General features: G+C 37.4%; 1 protein-coding gene across 1 annotated transcript in view; it reads right to left on the bottom strand.

Annotated features, from left to right (window-relative positions):
• The window catches only part of SLC9B2 (solute carrier family 9 member B2), a 63,391-nt gene that overhangs the window by 36,180 nt on the left and 8,369 nt on the right, over positions 1–18,842 (bottom strand). Inside the window, exons 3-5 of the mRNA XM_040237758.1 lie at positions 12,199–12,333; positions 11,119–11,296; positions 4,834–5,004 (exon numbers count right to left, since the gene is read on the bottom strand). Of these exons, the coding sequence (XP_040093692.1) occupies positions 4,834–5,004; positions 11,119–11,296; positions 12,199–12,288 (439 nt within the window). The 5' untranslated portion in view covers positions 12,289–12,333. The remainder of the gene's footprint in view (positions 1–4,833; positions 5,005–11,118; positions 11,297–12,198; positions 12,334–18,842) is intronic.

Raw genomic sequence — 18,842 nt, 5'->3', positions numbered from 1 at the left:
CCTCTTCTCACCTTTAAGCCCACGTGGGCCTCTCCCTTGGTTATGGAAGAAAGAATACCTCCTTTGATGGAGGACTGTTATTCTTTTTTTCTTAATTTGTATTAAGGAAATTTTTTTCAATAATAATTTGCTTCAAAAAATCTTGGAAGTAGATGGCCAAATAAGATTGGCCATGAATTGATAACTCTTCCATATTTAAAAATATTTCCATTTAAGAATAAAAAAGAATACTCCTCCTCTATTAAGAAAGGTGTTCTTTCCTCCACAACCAATGGAGAGGCCCAAGTGGGCTTACAGGCCAGAAGAAGAACATTCAAATAAAAATCATCAGCACAGACATTGGCAAAGGAAAGTGGCCCAGGGAAATTGCCTTCACATTCATTTTGGGAACAAAAAATGCACTTTCATCCTTCATTGCCAGCCATTATTTCTTCTTCAGGTCTTTAAAAAAATGTTTATGTATGTATTTATTTTGGTCGTGTTAGGTATTAGTTGTAGCACATGGGATCCTCAGTTGCAGCGTGTTGGATCTAGTTCCCTGACCAGGGATTGAACCTGGGTCCCTGAATTGGGAACGTAGAGTCTTAGACACTGGGCCACCAGGGAAGTCCCTCTAGCAATTATTTCAATGAGTTTTTGAAAATATAGAACAGGCAATTAGCATACACATTCTGTCATAACAAGCCTTTATGAATTCAGATAATGTTCCAGTTTCAGATCCTGGCCCTATTACAATAGTGATTTGAGTGACACTTAGCGGTAAAGAATCCACCTGGGATGCAGAAGATGCAGGAGACGTTGGTTAGATCCCTGGGTTGGGAAGATCCCCTGGAGGAGTAAATGGCAAGCCATTCCAGTATTCTTGCCTGGAGAAACCCCACTGACAGAGGAGCCTTGTGGATAACAGTTTATAGGATGGCAAAGAGTTGGACACAACTGAAGCGACTGAGCGTACACTACTACTATAAAAACTGGTAAACTTTTTTCTGTTACAAGTATTAACACTGCAAAAAGGGACATCACATGTATCTGATGTAAGATACATCAGATATGTGACCTTCCAGAATAGTTTCAGTTACCCCAGGAGATTTCACGTGATCTCAAAGCCCAGGGATGTACCACTTGGCTACATGGTATATTTTGTTGTAATAACAGGCATAGAATGAGGGAAAAAGATGGAGTACAAAGCGCTTTTTCATGGATTCTGGAACAGCAGTCTCAACTTAGGTCGCATATTAGAATCACCTGGGGAGCTTTTAAAAATTCTGATGCCCAGGGCATATAGCGTATCAATTAATTCAGAATCTTTGGGCACCAGCTTTTAAAAAACTTCCTGAAATGATTCCTATGTGATTGAAAACTTATGATTATTAGACTATTTGAAAAACCTAAGAGAACTTATTGGGCTTCCCTGGTGGGGAAGCAGGAGACCTAGGTTTGATCCCTGAGTGAGGAAGATCCCTTGGAGGAGGAAATAGCAACCCATTCCAGAATTCTTGCCTGGAGAATTACATGGACAGAGGAGCCTGGCTGGCTATAGTCCACGGGGTTGCAAAAGAGTCAGATACAACTGAAGTGACTCTCTCTCTCTCTAAACAACTTATTAGAAATGCAAAATCTCAGGTCCCATCCTCAGATCTACTTAATTAGAAGCTGCACTGTAACAAGGTCCCAAGGTCATTTTTCTATGATAAAGTTTGAGAAACACTGATTTAGATATATGAGTCAGCAAACACTTTCTGCCTAGGGGCAGATCAGATAAGAGACATCTTAGATTTTGTGGGCTGCAGGGTCTCTCACGACTTCTCAACTCTGCACTGTGGTGTGAAAACAGCCAGACAATATGCAGAGGAATGAGCATAGGTATATTCCAATAATAAAAGAGACGGATTGTCAACCTTTTATCATAGCACACAGGCACAGCTAGGGCTTCTCTCATAGCTCAGTTGGTAAAGAATCTGCCTGTAATGCAGGAGACCCCAGTTTGATTCCTGGGTCGGGAAGATCCCCTGAAGAAGGGATAGGATACCTACTCCAGTTTTCTTGGACTTCCCTTGTGGCTCAGCTGGCAAAGAATCCACCTGCAATGTAGGTGATCTGGGTTGGATCCCTGGGTTGGGAAGATCCCCTGGAGAAGGGAAAGGCTACCCACTGCAGTATTCTGGCCTGGAGAATTCCACGGCAGATCACAAGAGTCAGACACAACTGAACGACTTTCACTTTCACTTCACAGGCATATCTAGAAACAACTCATTTTAACAACAATGCCACTAATAAACTTCAGAGAATAAAAAGCACTTATGATAAATAATATGAATTAAGCAAAAAAGGAAAAAAAAACAAACACAAAACCCCTGTGCTGCTAAGTCGCTTCAGTTGTGTCCGACTTTGTGTGACCCCATAGACGGCAGCCCACCAGGCTCCCCCATCCCTGGGATTCTCCAGGCAAGAACACTGGATTGGGTTGCCATTTCCTTCTCCAATGCATGAAAGTGAAAAGTGAAAGCGAAGTTGCTCAGTTGTATCAGACTCTTCGTGACCCCATGGACTGCAGGCTACCAGGCTCTTCCATCCATGGGATTCTCCAGGCAAGAGTACTGGAGTGAGGTGCCATTGCCTTCTCTGCAAAAATCCTGTAGTTTTACCTAACATTGAAAAATATATTAAGAAATAGTGCATGATAAGATGTAAATAACTTTGACTTCCCTGGTGGCTCAGTGGTAAAAAATCTGCCTGCCGGTACAGGAGACATGGGTTCTATCCCTAATCTGGGGAGATCCCACATGCCTCAGGGTAGCTAAGCCTGGGTGCCACAATTACTGAGCCTGCTTTCTAGAGCCCGGGAACCGCAACTCAGCTACTGATGTCCGGGTGCCCTAGAGCCCATGCTTTGCAACGTAAGACGCCACCGCAATGACAAGAGCAGGCACCGCAACTAGAGAGCAGCCCTGCTTGCTGCAACTAGAGAAAAGCCTGCGCAGCAATGAAGGCCCAGCACAGCCAAAAATAAAATAAGTGATAAATAACTCTCTTAAAGATGTAAATAACTCTAGTTCTTTTTATATTTAGCTTCAACTGCTGACCACAGAGGAGCTTCCCAGGTGGCACTAGTGGTAAAGAATCTGCCTGCAGTGCAGGAGAGGCAAGAGATGTGGGTTTGATCCCTGGGTCAGGAAGATCCCCTGGAGGAGGAAATGGGAACCCAGTCCAGTATTCTTGCCTGGGAAACCCCATGGACAGAGGAGCCTGGCGGGCTACAGTGCGTGGGGTCACGAAGTGTCAGACGTGACTGAAGTGCTGCCGCTGACCACAAATTCAAAAGCAAATACATTCATTGTGCTCGCTAACATACAATAACAGAAAACAACTTGACTCGGGAAATGTGTGCAAATATATCTGTATGTGTAAAAGGTATGCAATTTTAAAATAAAAGTGATTTATGTATCTGGTAGAAAAGGACACAAAATCTCTTTTGTGGTAGAATGAAAGTAGTAAACTAAAATTTTATAACATGGAATTTTTAGAAGAAACATTAAAGATACAAAGTCCAGTGTTAAGACTAATTTTCATGTGTATCGTGTTTGGAAAGTTTGGACGCCCAATAATATGCTGGTAAATGCTTAATAAGTAGGTCTCCAAAGAAGTGTGTGTATTTATATGTATATATTTATATTTACATATTTGTTATAAATTTTACTGATATAAAGGATGTACAGAATATAGTTTATAAATATACAACAATCATCACTGTTTCTGACTCTTTGTGACCCCATGGACTGTAGCCCACCAGGCTCCTCTGCCATGGAATTCTCTAGGCAAGGATACTGGAGTGGGTTGCTGTGCCCTCCTCCAGGGGATCTTCCCAACCCAGGGATTGAACCCAGGTCTCTTACACTTCAGGGAGATTCTTTACCAATTGAGCTACCCAGGAAGCCCCAAATTCTATGTAGCCAATTGATTTTCACAGAATGCTCTCATTATTTTTCATTGTTGAACTCCATATTCATAACCAACTATGGTTGCAGTTCAACCATGAATTGACAAAATCACATTACAAATAAATGCTTGCCTACTATCTGGTTTAGCAAAGAAGTCACTTATATCACTTATGAGTGAGTATAGTGATATCAGGAATATTGGTTGATAGTTTTGTTTATGTTAAAGAATAAGATGAAAATGAAACAATGAAAATGCATGTTGGAACATCACTCATTTATCAATGATATGAATGATTAATAATATATTAAGTCCTAATTTCTAGCACTTGCTGATTTCTGTTGTACAGATACTTCCTCCATGGCTGATGTTAAGCTACCAACACAGTGTCAAAGAATGTGGATTTAGGAAGACAGTGAGAGGCACACCATTATATATTATTTCCATAATCTCGAGCATAGATAAGAGGAATATTTAGTAAAATAATTAGGAAATGATCTGTTTTGAGTATTTATTGCTCTTGTTTTTATTGTAAGCTATTTCATTTAAATTACATATAACTTAATTTAAAAAAATTGCTGTTTAGGGAATTCCCTGGCAGTCCAGTAGTTAAGGATTCAGTGCTTTCACTTCTGGGGTCTGGGTTCAATCTCTGGTTGGAAAATTAAGACCCTACAAATAGCATGGCCAAAAAATACACAAATAAATCAATAAAAATCTATTTTAAAATCTACTTAACAATGTGCTCACTGATCTTAAAATGTAACAACTGGCTTTTGTTTTGGCTCTACTACAGCAAATACAAAAATATTTTATATTTATCTCCCAAAGCTTTCCAAGCTACTGTTTTTAAAATATGATTTACTCTGAAGAAAACAGGAAGTGTTTAGCACTTACCCAGAAGAGGAGGCAGTGGAGGTAACGTAGGTAACTTAATGAGTCCGAAAAGTTTACCTCCAATGATGGCACAATAGAGTAGCATTATAATGCCAAACAAGTTTCCTCCAGGAAGACATTCACTACCGGTAATTGACCAAACCACAGCCCACAGAAGAACCACCATGGTAACTGAAATAAACCAGGAAAACTAGTTTCTACCAATGAGTTGTCATCTGCAGGTTTTAATATAATCCAATCACAAGAAAATGAATACATAATACAAATATTTATAATCACATGTAAGTTTTAAAGAACATGAGTAAAATAAACAATTGGGCAATTATCAACTGTTTTAAATAATAGGATATTACCAGTGACTCTGAATCTACCTATGCACCCCTCTTAATCCTATCATCTACTTCCTTACACACTGTCAGAAGAAACTACTATTTTGGATTTTTTTATAATTCCCTTATTTTTTCTTATAATTTTACCATCAATATTCACTAGTAAATAAAAAGAGAGAAAGAGTCGCTATCTTTATCCTCTTCACGGAACATGAGAACACCCGAACAATCATATTCCAGTATTTTAATATTCAAGTTCTGCTTTGAATTAAACTTTATTGTCCAGTTATTGCTTCTTTTCTATAGTCAACGTCTGTTTAGAATCACACATACTTACCTTTTTTGGTCATCATTCATTATGGCATCTCAAATCTTTCATCTGGACAATTATTTTGCTGCCTAAAGTATTTCCTTCTGGAGAGGCATGTCTATTAGAATGTGAGATATGTTTCCCTATTTGAAAACCCTGTGTTCTACAAAATTAAACTTAGAAAACAGAAGGGCTCACAGGAAAAAGAATAGGGCAGACCACTCACAACTCAAAACTTGTGACCAAAGCACTAACAAAAACAACAATCCTAATAAAAGTACCAGCACTGTTATATCTCCACTAATATTTGTATCTCCCATAGTCAACCTCTTTGTTGTAGACTCAGACCCTGGAACCAGGGAATTTCTGGGCTGTTCAGAGGTTAGGCCTTGGCACTTTCACTGCCATGTCCTGGGTTTGATCCCTAGCTGGTGAACTAAAATTCCACAAGCCGTGTGGCTTGGCCAAAAAAAACCCAAAAAAACCCAAAACAACCCAACAATCGAAACCCTGGAGTCACACTTAGTATTTCAAGATGTAGAATCTTGATAGCATTTGCTCTAGATAGAGAGAAGTTTCACCAAAATCTGACCCAGACTGTAGTCTTTTCCATTAATCAAATGGTTTGTTGTTGTTAAATTTTTTTTTAATTGGGGTAAGTGTTGGCAAATTCTTCATCTACACGTGGTCTCATTAGATACCTTAACATCATGGCAAGTTTAAGTGTTTGAGTCCCTAAGAGAACAGCTAACTGCCTGAAAAGAAGGAACCTGTACAGGATGTTCAGCTTTTAAAAATGTTTTATCTTTAAAGTTAGTAAAGCTTTATAATTATAATACCTGATCTTTCACTATGTACTTAATCTGCTATTGCTCGATCATGTTAAATATTAATATGCCAGGAAAAATTATATACAAAAATGCAAACTCCATATTACAGCAACACAATTACCTATTTGCCATTGCATATAAACTAATTCAGAGATCAAATTGCCAACATCCATTGGATCACTGAGAAAGCAACAGAGTTCCAGAAAAACATCTATTTCTGCTTTATTGACTACACCAAAGCATTTGACTGTGTGGATCACAACAAATTCTGGAAAATTCTTAAAGAGATGGGAATACCAGACTACCTGATCTGCCTCCTGAGAAATGTGTATGCAGGTCAAGAAGCAACAGTTAGAACTGGACATGGAACAAGAGACTGGTTCCAAATCCGGAAGGGAGTACGTCAAGGCTGTATACTGTCACCCTGATTATTTAACTTATATGCAGAGTACATCATGAGAAAAGCTGGACTGGATGAAGCACAAGCTGAAATCAAGATTGCCAGGAGAAATATCAATAACCTCAGATATGCAAATGTTACCACCCTTATGGCAGAAAGTGAAGAGGAGCTAAAGAGCCTCTTGATGAAAGTGAAAGAGGAGAGTGAAAAAGTTGGGTTAAAACTCAATATTCAGAAAACTAAGATCATGGCATCTGGTCCCATCACTTCTGGCAAATAGAGGGGGAAACAATTGGAACAGTGACAGACTTAATTTTGGGGGGCTCCAAAATCACTGCAGATGGTGACTGCAGTCATGAAATTAAAAGACGCTTACTCCTTGGAAGAAAACTTATGACCAATCTAGACAGCATATTAAAAAGCAGAGACATTATCAACAAAGGTCTGTCTAGTCAAAGCTATGGTTTTTCCAGTAGTGATGTGAGAGTTGGACTATAAAGAAAGTCAAGTGCCAAGGTGCTTTTGAACTGTATTGTTGAAGACTCTTGAGAGTCCCTTGGATTTCGAGGAGATCCAACCAGTCCATCCTAAAAGAAATCAGTCCTGAATGTTCATTGGAAGGACTGATGTTGAAGCTGAAACTCCAATACTTTGGCCACCTGATGCAAAGAACCGACTGATTAGGAAAGAGCCTGATGCTGGGAAAGATTGAAGGCAGGAGGAGAAGGGGATGGCAGAGGATGAGATGGTTGGAAGGCATCACCGACTCAATGGACATGAGTTCGAGTAAGCTCTCAGAGTTGGTGAAGGACAGGGAAGCCTGGAATGCTGGAGTCCATGGGGTCACAAAGAGTCAGACTTGATTGACCGACTGAACTGATAAACTAATTCATGTAGCAGAGCATGCTCTATTTCTTATGAAGACGTGTTGGTAGCAAAATTTTGGTTTTATTTATCTGGAATTATCTTTATTCTCATTCTTAAAAGATAGCTTTTCCAGGTATACAATTCTAAGTCGAGAGTCACTTTCAGTTCCTTGAGAATATTATTTTTTGGTTTTCTGTCTTTCATTATTGTTTTTAAGTCTAATTTTATCTCTTTTAGGGAATTCTTTTTCTTTGGTTGTTTTTAAGATCTTTCTTTTCCTTTGATTTTCTGCAATTTCAGTATACATTAAGGAATGGCTTCCATTTGGTTTGCTTAGGATTTATCCTTTTTATCAACTCTGGAAAATTTCTGTATTTCTTCAAATATTTTATCTCCCTCATTCTTCCTAGTCTCTGTTTCTGGAACTATGACTAAATGTTTATACCCTCTTCACGTTACTAACCCTAGTTTCACATTTCTCATCTTTGTGTTTTGCACTGTACAGATCTATTTGCTAGTTAACCAATTTTCCTTTCACTTACTCTGCTGTCTAATCCATTTACTGTTTTAAATTTTAATTACTATACTTTATTTTTCATTTCTAGAATTTTAATTTGGTTCTTATTAAAATCTGTTCATTTTTACAGAGTTATTTGTTTTGTACTCATATTTGTTATTTTTTCTTTAACTTCTTTGTAGATATCAGAAATATTTTATATTCTATTTTCTGATAATGAAAACAGTTTGAAATGTTTCCTTGTGCGTTTGTGATTTTTCGGTTGTTGTTGTTTGTTTGTTTGTCTTCTCGAAGCAATGAACTCTTCCTTGGAAATTTATCTTTGGGAATTTTTGGAGGCTTAGGTTAAATCAGTTTTCCCAGACAGGATCTGTATTTGCTTCAACCATTAGACACTACAATCTGGGACCACTTTTAGATATATTTTCAGCTGGAGGTTCTTTTCTGTGAATTTGGAGCACAAATCAGAATGAAGTTACCTATTTTTAGGGGAGACTCTCCCCTCCCCCAGCCAACACTACAGTTTAAACAGACAGGTTTAGTGACTGAGCCCCTTTGCAGGGCAGGTTTACCTCAAATACACCATCACACTGGGTTCCAGTTTTGGGTGAGAGAAGATGACTTCTATGATACTCCTCGCAACCTGGGCAGGCTCTAGCAAAGCCTCCTCTATCCTCACAGTTCTCAAAATGAATCTCAAGTTCACTGGCGTTTTCCAAAAGCCTCTGGAGTGAAGGCCAATTGAGTGTTCATCTCTCCCAATTATACTTCGGTTTTGGTGTCTGATGACTTCCTGTTTTCTTGTCAGATAAAAGGTATATTTAAAAAGACTTAAAATATTGTTTTTAGATGTTTTCATTGGTATAAATGAGAGGATCATTCCTTGAGCCTTATCTACACGCTGCTAGAGATCAAGTCCAATGTCCCCCTTTTTAAACCCCTATAGAATTGTTCCAGGTTTTCTAGGTTTATGATGCTATTACAAGATAACAAATAGGCCTTCAGAATTCCCCAACTGGCTATAGGGACTGAAATTTCTAACAGTTTTAGAAGTATAATGGAAAAGTAGGAATTGCCAGCTACTAAATTTTATTTTATCATAGGAAAAAACCTAGTTTTATACTAAATTCAGAAAGGTAGAATTAAGAATTTTTTACTTCAATACTACTTTTTTTAAAAAAACCTATAATTTTCCTTTTCCTTTCTCATATTCATAATGAAGTTCTAAAACATAGTAAATGTACATTCATAAGGTTTCTCTGAATCATGTTTCATTCAGTTAATAATTTACTATCTATAATTTTAAAAAATAATATTATCCCAGGTAAGATTTACTCCTTTAAGAAGAATACTTTGTGTACTGAATACTTTGTGTACAGGGGGACAAAAGCAGTCTTGTCAGCCATGGAAGCAGAAGCACAAGAACACAAGTGAGAGTTGTTTATATACCATGAGTCCCCATTTCTCAGGCAGCTTTATAGAAGATGATTACAGAATTTAAAAAAATTAGTCTCCAAGGGAATTCCCGGGAGATCCAGTGGTAAGGACTTGGCGCTTTCACTGCTGTGGCCTGGGTTCAATCCATGGTCAGGAAACTAAGATCCCTGCAAGCCATGCAGGTTGGCTTGCAGAAAAAACAAAACAACCACGAAAACGAACAACAACGATCCCCTCCAAACCCCTCATCTTAAAAAAACAAAATCAGTCTCCCAATCACATCATTCATGTATACCCCGCCCTTAGTGCAATCCATGTTTTTTGTACTGTAACTTTATCTTTGGGACTTGTTGGAGACTTAAATGTTTTAACTAGAAGTGTGCCATTACTTGAACAGAGAAAGTTAAAAAAAATAACAAAAAGGACAGAAAGATTATTACATTATCTATTGCTTTCTCGACTAGTGTATATTTTGGAACGTAGTTTTCTCTACAAGTTTTAGATAAACTTTGAGGTTTTTTTCCTTAAGGTAGCTTAAAAACTTACCTAATTTCATTGAAAACATACTGGAGCCTGAAGTATCATATAACATATTATGCTTGGCTTCCACTATCATAGTTGAGAATGATAAAAATGTTTTTCAGAGCTCATAAATGAAGTATAACTATAAAGAAGTGAGTCTGATTTTTTAGTAAACTTACTTTGAGATCAACATATTTATTGGGGGAGGCCATATACTTACTCTAATGACACTGTCATTACTCAATGAAGTTTTTGAACCTGTCTTTAAATTTGTTGTTTATAGACAAGTTTCAATTCCCTTCTCCTTTTTCCGACCATATTACACACCCTCCAATATACATATAATATACATATACATGCACACATTCTATTTGAACAAAAACAGCATTACTGAATCTGGACATCCATTTATTTACCAAATTGATACAATAATGTTGAGATGCCTCCACATCCACTCCTATAAGACAAATAGATCCCAGCCCTAACAACATTCAAAATAGTGCTGAGATAATCCCTATGCCCCACATTTTAAGGGCAGCAATAAGCTGAATTGGAAACTAGGACCTTTACTTAAAAAAATGATGAATTCATTTGGAAGTAAAAACTGAGCTGTTTGCTCAAACACTACTGGCTTACTTAACAGTAATAAGAACTTACATTTACGTAGTGCTTTCTGTTTGTAAGTGATTTCTCAATCATTTTTCTCCTTGGAAGCCTTACATAACCCTGTGAAATTCCTCAGATACAAAAAAGGTCGATCTCTGTAGAGATCTCGTTTGGTCGAGATCTCATTTGGTCTCTGATCTCTCCCTCTTCCTACCAGCTTTAACAGCACCGTGACAACGCTGCTCTGGAAAGCCCAGTGTTGAAGGTGGTGGAGCATGTCAGCCTGGGACCCTGAAGGACTATGGAGCAGAGTTACCTACAATTATAAATTGTTCACCTTGTAGTTTTTATGTGAGAGAGAAGTAAATGCCTTTTTGCCCTTTCAGCCATATTATTTTGGAATTGATCATTATAACAACTTTATCTTTTACCCTCTTGTTCTGAATTCATCCTTACCATGTACATACCATTTGTTATTACTCTAGCCGGTAAACCACGTGGAGGGCAAGCATGTGTTTGTCTTCGTCTTTGCAAATGATTTGGTTCAGCTGGTGTTTCTTGCATTTTTTCATTGTTATTCAGTAAGTTACTTCCTTCTGTTGGTTCATGTCCATCTATACCTCTGAGATTCATACCTGTTTCCCGCTGTGTTTAAAGCAATTAAAAAATTCTTACAACTATGTATTTACTGTACCTTTTTATAGTTACTGAGCCATCACATCACAAATCAAATTTCCGTTGCTAGAATCAAGGCTGACACTTTACAGGAGAAACAAACAGCTTCATTACTAGCTAACTGGTGAATGCTTGGAACAAGAACTATGTAAGGAGTACTTACCACTGAGTCAATATTTGCAGCATTATTGAGTCACATAAAATTTCATTATGTTTTTCAATACTGGGTTTAAAAATTAGCCTATTTAAAACACAACTCAAGGCAATAGCTACTAAATATGTCAGAGTGATTCAAAAAGAGATAATCATCTGTGGTGAAAACAAATTCACATTTATTCATTTACTTGAATTTTAAGCAATAGAGAAAGAGGTGGAAGAAACCAGCCTCATACTAGAGGTTAGGCTGGGAACATAAAGTATCTCACAGGCTCTCCATGTAGGACCAGCTGCTGACTATCTGGGAAAACTGGTAACCACACCTACCATCAGTTTGGGGATTTAAGAATGGAGAGAATTGTTAACTGAGTGACAGAGAATGAACAGAATACAATTCTGTCAAGGATTTGGAAATATACAGTCCCCACCTTAAGGAAGTCCCCACCTTAAAGGCCTGGCTTCCCTGGTGGCTCAGAGGATAAAGCGTCTGCCTGCAATGCAGGAGACCTGGGTTCGATCCCTGGGTTGGGAAGATCCCCTGGAGAAGGAAACGTTAACCCACTCCAGTATTCTTGCCTGGAGAATCCCATGGACAGAGGAGCCTGGTGGGCAACAGTCCACGGGGTCGCAAAGAGTCGGATATGACTGAGCAACTTCACACACACACACACACACACCTTAAGGAAATGGTTGGGATGTTTTACATTTGATCATACCTGTCTTCCTTGATATGACGAGGCTGTGTGATTCACCTCTGTGGATGGTTCTGACTCTTTGTGCGCATCTCTTTTATCTTGATTCCTCATGATTTATAATTAAGAATAAGATGATATAGGGAAGAGGAAGAAGATCTGTTTTGAAAGAGAAAGAGTATAGGTATAGAATAGCAAGTTGAGATTTAAATAAGTTATTTAAACAGCAATTTGAGCAATTTAAATGAATATACTTATATCTCCCCTTTATGAATGGCTAAAATAGGTTACACTATTCTTAACTTTCAACTGAGTTTTGTTTTTTATTGATTACAATATATTTTCCTAATTCTTACCTTTTTACCTTTCTTGAAAAAGCCCTTGTTCACCATCATATTTTTATATGATTTCTTTCCCACCTTGCTTTCTGAGTTGTACTTCAAATAATCCTAGTAATATTTCTGTTATATTCTCTTCTCTAATGGGTCATTTTGAAGTAGAAAAGGGGCAGGTAGCTTTCCAATACTGATACGAGGAAATGAGGCACCGAAGAGAAATCTATGGATTCCATCATATTCAGAGAAACTACAGTCACTAATTCCTGCTTAGTTCTTATTTCAAAATTAAAGTAAAAAAAAAAAACCCACAGCACAATGATGGAGCAGCCACAATAAGCACTAGGACAGTCTCTTGATAGTTACTTGGATAATGCAAATATCCTTTATTCTCTACAGACTTACAATACACCCCACACCCCAAAATCACTTATATGAAGTAACAAAAAAAACTGATAGGGCAGACCTATAATTGGTTTCATAAACACCCACTTCAATCTCTTCTCCCTTGGCCTCCCCTGCTATCTAGGCTGAAAAGCCAAATATTCCAATTCTTATCTACTTCTGCACCTAGAGCTGCCCATGGGTCATACTTCCATGTAATGAGATATAAATGGGAGTCCCTGGGGAGGAGTTTCATTCCCAAACAATATGAAAAGGCCTTTCGAGGATGATACTATTTACTCTTTGCCCTCTCATATTTCTTTCTCCTTCTCAGAATATTGATATACTCCTTGGAGGGCCAACAGCCATCTTTCAACCATGAGAACAGAAATTCCTACACCCAGGATAGTAGACAAGTAAGGAGGAGCCGGTTCCTTGATGACATCATCAGTTGTTGCATCAGTCTTGGACTGCCAAGCTTTGGAGTAATTGTATAAACCACTATCAGTAAAGTTTTCTTTTTTCTATTAACAAAACTTATTCCTAATGCAACAAATATGATGAGTATTATAACAGAGGGACAAACTATAAGTTTTGACAGAACCAAAGAGAAAATTATGTGAGAGAAGGGAAAATCTAAGTCAATACACATGAAAGTGTCTAATATGTGGTCGACATTCATGACCAAGGATTAATCAGGACCCCTGCCTCAAGGAGTCATTCTCTGTTTAACAAAATGCGAGATGTTTGCATTTAAAATTTCAAAGACTATTATATTCTTTCCACTGTCACAACCATTACCACTATTTTTCTTCCTCACAAAACACAATGTTGGTCACAGTGGCATCTCAAAAAGCTTCAGTCTGATTTTTTATTATATATTATATAGGGCTTCCCTGCTGGCTCAGTGGTAAAGAATCTGCCTGCAACGCAGGAGACGAGGGTTCAATCCCTGGGTCAGGAAGATCCCCTGGAGGAGAAAATGGCAACCCATTCCAGTATTTTTGCCAGGAGAATCCCAAGGACAGAGAAGCCTGGCGGGCTACAGTCCATGGGGTTCCAAAAGGGCAGGACATGACTTAGCACCTAAACAACAACATAAACTATATATAATAAATTGTATTTATATAATAAATACACATATATAGAAGATACATTATATATGTAGATATAGTTTTTTAAATTTAAATACTTTAAAATTTAGATTCATAGTGAGAAAGAATGGCATTTTGAGAGGAAAATGTGAGTTCAGAGAACCCTTGTCTTAAAGGCACAGAGGCATAAATGCCAGTGGAATGTAAGGGAAAACTCTTGAAGCATGTGGTGGGAAGCTGTGAATAATGGGGAGATGAGGTTGGAGAGTTAGGACACTGTATCCTGAACCAAGGCACTTGGCCTTCGCCTTCTGTTGAGAATGACCCCCTAATATAGTAAGTGATGAGGTCTACTGGCTCCGGATTTGGACAAACCTGGGTCTGAAGTCCAGCTCCTTCATATACCAAATTTCTTAGCCTCTTTGTAAGGGCTTCTCTATCCAAAAAATGGAGACAAGACACGCACATGGTAGACAGTCAACAGTACTGGTTATTATCCACTCATACTCTTCCTTCTTAATTATCATAAATCTCTAAGATTCTTTTTGCTTTTCCTATTAAAGCAGAACAAAGTCTCCCCAGTCTTGAAGAACTGACAACATAATCCCATTGACTTTCTTTGCTCATGCTTTTAACGTCTTTCTTTCAAGGCCAACTTCTTGATTAGGGGCTGTAACACTCACTACTGTCATTTCTTCACCTTTCTCATGAGTAGAATTCCGTAACAACTTCTGAGCAGTTGGAAAAAATATTTATCCATAGGGGATATTTAGTTTTGGCCAGCCACACATCTTTCTCCACTGTTTTTGGTAAGAGCACACTAATTTTCTCTTGTGGAATCTGCGCCTCCTCTATTCTCTCTCTGTTTGGTTCATGTGAGACTGTTATGCTACCCTTCCCAATCCCCATGCTCCCCCAGTGCTCCAGAAATGGGGATAGGCTTGGCCAATGAGGGAACCTCTTCCCTGGTGACCTTGACAGATTCAGGCATGAACATGTGACCCATACCTGGCAAATGAGAGTCAGATTTAGGGTGTTTACTGAAGCCATTAAGAAAGAGCTTTCTTTCTGTTGGGGTTACTAGGCCCAGACTTGCTGATAACAATCCTTGGGACAAGAAAAGCCTTCTAAAGTATGAAGTAACTAGCCACAAGGCAAAGCAGGGTCTTATTATAGAAAGTCAAAAAGAGAAAGCTCTAAATTAACAATCACACTATTGATGCATCTGGGAGCAGCTGCTTTTCAGTGAGGTGAGCCAATATGAATTTCTTACCAGCTGGGTTTCTGAAACTTGCCACCAGGTAAGTTCTCAGCAAAAATTTTCATACCCGAATTGGCCTTGAAGGAGCCCCTGTATACTAACAGGTGTTTAGAAAGATGATTTAACATTTTCATGAAAATGAAAAGAAAAAAAATGTATGTGGAAATATTTTGTTTTAAAAGGCATTAAAATATACTGTACAGCTTAGGGGTTTTCTTTTAAAGATAATGCTAAAAGAAATAAAAATTTATCATTTAATAAAATAGGTATCCGTTACTCAGGAAATTAAGTGAAATGTTTTCTTTTTTAAATGATATTAATTAAATGAAATATTTAAAGAACCTTAATTTCTTTTTAATATTTATTTATTTATTTGGCTGCTCTGGGTCTCAGCTATCGCACTCGGGATTTTTGATCTTTAGCTGCAGGCATGCAAACTCTTGGTTGTGACATGTGGGATCTAGCTTCCAGACCAGGGGTGGAACCCAGGCCCTCTGCATTGGGAGCGTGGAGCCTTAGCCACTGGATCACCAGGGAAGTCCCCAAACTGGTTTTTTTTTTTTTTTAATTGTGTTCATGGAAGTCTTTAAAAGTCTTTGGGCCCAGTGAAGTTTCAAGAGAGCTACTTAGAATTCATCTGAGATGCTGAGTATCTGAATTGGAAAAATTTTAAAGTGAGGAAATATGGAGAAACAAGATGGCTTCTCAAGGTGTCCCAAATGGCTCAATGGTAAAGAATCCACCTGCCAACACAGGAGCCTCAAGAGACATGGGTTTGATCCCTGGGTTGGGAAGATTCCCTGGAGGAGGAAATGGCAAATTAATCCAGTATTCTTGCCTGGAAAATCCCGTGGACAGAGGAGCCTGGCAGGCTACAGTCCATGGGGTCACAAAGAGTCGGACATGACTGAAGTGACTAAGCGTGCACATATGCAGATGGCTTCTAAGCAACTCAAAGTCATTCACAGTTTGATGGAATAAGAAAAGTTGGAAAGGCCTTTGGAAATTACCTTGTCTGATCTCTTTCATATTTAAATAAGAAAATTAAAGCCTAGAGAAGCTAAATAATTTTTGTTAATGAATACAGCTAATATCTACCAAGCTCCATAGAAAAGCAATAAAAATTTGTGAAATGCGATAGTTCTTTAATCTATATCTCTGACTTTATGTCATTTCTACCAAATCACTGCATTATTCTACTCATATATACCCATAGTTTATTATAACTTTGAAAACACATTTTACAAGTAAATAAAATTATTTCAACATTCTATCATATTATGTTCAGCTTTATTTTTTTCCAATGTTATAAATGTTACAAACAAATTTTTTACTAATCCATTTAAATTGCACACCATTGGTAACAAAATAAATAATATAAGAACTTTTATTTTATTCTCTTGACAAATATTGTTTATATATTCTGAATGATCAGTTAACAGGCAGGTGACAACTTGCCCTTAAATATGCCTTAAGATTTTAAGAATTAAGGAACTTCAATTTAAAAAATCCAGTTCAAATGAGATGCTTTGAGAGATTTTTGTATATCACAGAATCACACTGAGAACTAGAAAGGCAAGGTACAGTTTAGATAAATACTAAAAGGTCCCCCACACAGAAAAACATGTTTTTTTCCTGTTTCTCAATCAGGATTTTGCTTTATTCAGACTGATACACAATCTGTAAACCGTACTAGAAAAACATACATTTTTCATCAAATGGTAACATTTTATAAATTTCATAAATTCAGTAAAAAATGTTAATCAATTTTTTTCTGTCTCAAATACAGATTTCAGTAGAAGAATGAGGCATGCCCTAAGCCCAAGGTCATGAATGTTAGGAGCACTGTGACTGCCCATTTATTTGTAGGTTAGTAGATCAAAGTATTTTCTAAAAACACGTGCAAAGGATATTGGCTACTCATGTCTCTCTTTAGAAAGTGAAAGTGTTAGTTGCTTGGTCGTGTCCAGTTCTTTGTGATCCCATGCACTGTAGCTCGCCAGGCTCCTGGGTCCATGGGATTCTACAGGCAAGAATACTGGTGGAGTATCTAGCCCCTTCTCCAGGGGATCTTCCCAACTTCAAACTCCAGGCCTCCTACACTGCAGGCAGATTCGTTACCATCTGAGCCATCAGGGACGCCCTCTCTTTAGCATTCCCAGTATACAGAATTTCCTCCAGGACTGATGCACATACTCAGAAACTATGTTAGTTTACTTTGAACTTTATTTTCCAGTATTAGACACATATGCCACCAAAATTAGAGAAGTGTGGATTTCAAAGGAACAATATCTTTAGTCGTTCCTCCAAACTTGAGAGGAAACTGAAGATTAAGAATAGTAGATCAAGAATATGAACAGTACTGTCTATGAACAGGAGTTGCCTTTGGGGAAGGAAATAGAATTGGAATTGTTGGAATTTTATTTGTATTCTGCTTCTTTATTGTAAGTATTTTTACAATAAGATTTTAAAATGTAATTTAAAACACATTTAAAAAGAATTTGTGTAATTCTTAGAGCTTTAGAGAAAAGAAAATGGTACAACTTCCCTTGGTAATACTATGTTTCATAGATAGAATCTGGTAATTTGATTTTAGGTAACTTAATCTCACCTGCCACAATATAAGGTAATTTTTTTTTGTCTCTGCACTTTTCAAAGAAGATGAGGAAACTGCCTAGAATCTTCTACAGCAGTTTTCAAATATTTTTGAGGCCAGAGATCCTTTATCAAATGAAACCTTATCCTGAAGTCCAATAAATGGGATAGATAAAAGTGGAGTTGAAGGCGACCTGTCCTCTTACCCTTGTTCTTCCTGGCAAGTGAAGTACACTTTGAAAACCACTCTGTAAATACACTTTCATAAACACAAAGAGGTTTGTTAAATTGGTCTTTTTTTCAGGTTATTGTGTTAATATAAATGTTTAGAAGTACTTTGTATAATATTTCAGAAAAAATAAAAGAGCTTTCAACTTGCAAATGTCCACAGGTTCATGCTCAAATAGAATAAACTTACTGCTATCAACTGAATTACTGCTGAAAAATCATTACATGGATAAAGACTGGTTGTTCTTGTTATTTTCCGTCTGCAGTATGGACAGGCCGACATTGTGTTGAGAATCTACATATACTGCTGGAGTACTCTATATGTTGTATTCATGCATTTGAAAAAGTATTTCTATTCACTAAGTACTCTATAATGATTATCATAAAAAATCTACCTTTGGCGTTTCACCCATTTATGTGTTAAAAGTATAGAGTCTCCATCTCATACAGTATTTCCATGTATAACATATTGAAACTTTCTAATTTCTGGACTCTGCTAACCAACTCTGATCTAATGTTCATTTCTCATCAGTAAGAAGCTCAGATCAAGTGAAAAGAAGGGCTTAAAATGTTGTTGCCAATTACTGAAAAGACTGAGAATATCTCCTTGAACGAGAACTCCCTTATTATGGCAAAAACCAATACAATATTGTAAAGTAATTAGCCTCCAACTAAAATAAATAAATTTATATTTAAAAAAATTAAAAAATAATAAAAAAGAGACTGATACAAAGAAAAAAAAAAGAAAGTATTAAGTGTGCCAACCACATG

Source organism: Oryx dammah, unplaced genomic scaffold (assembly GCF_014754425.2).
Source record: "Oryx dammah isolate SB20612 unplaced genomic scaffold, SCBI_Odam_1.1 HiC_scaffold_3, whole genome shotgun sequence".
Taxonomy (NCBI): Eukaryota; Metazoa; Chordata; class Mammalia; order Artiodactyla; family Bovidae; genus Oryx; species Oryx dammah.
The sequence above is the reverse complement of the archived record's forward strand: the minus strand, read 5'-3'. Positions and strand labels throughout refer to the sequence as shown.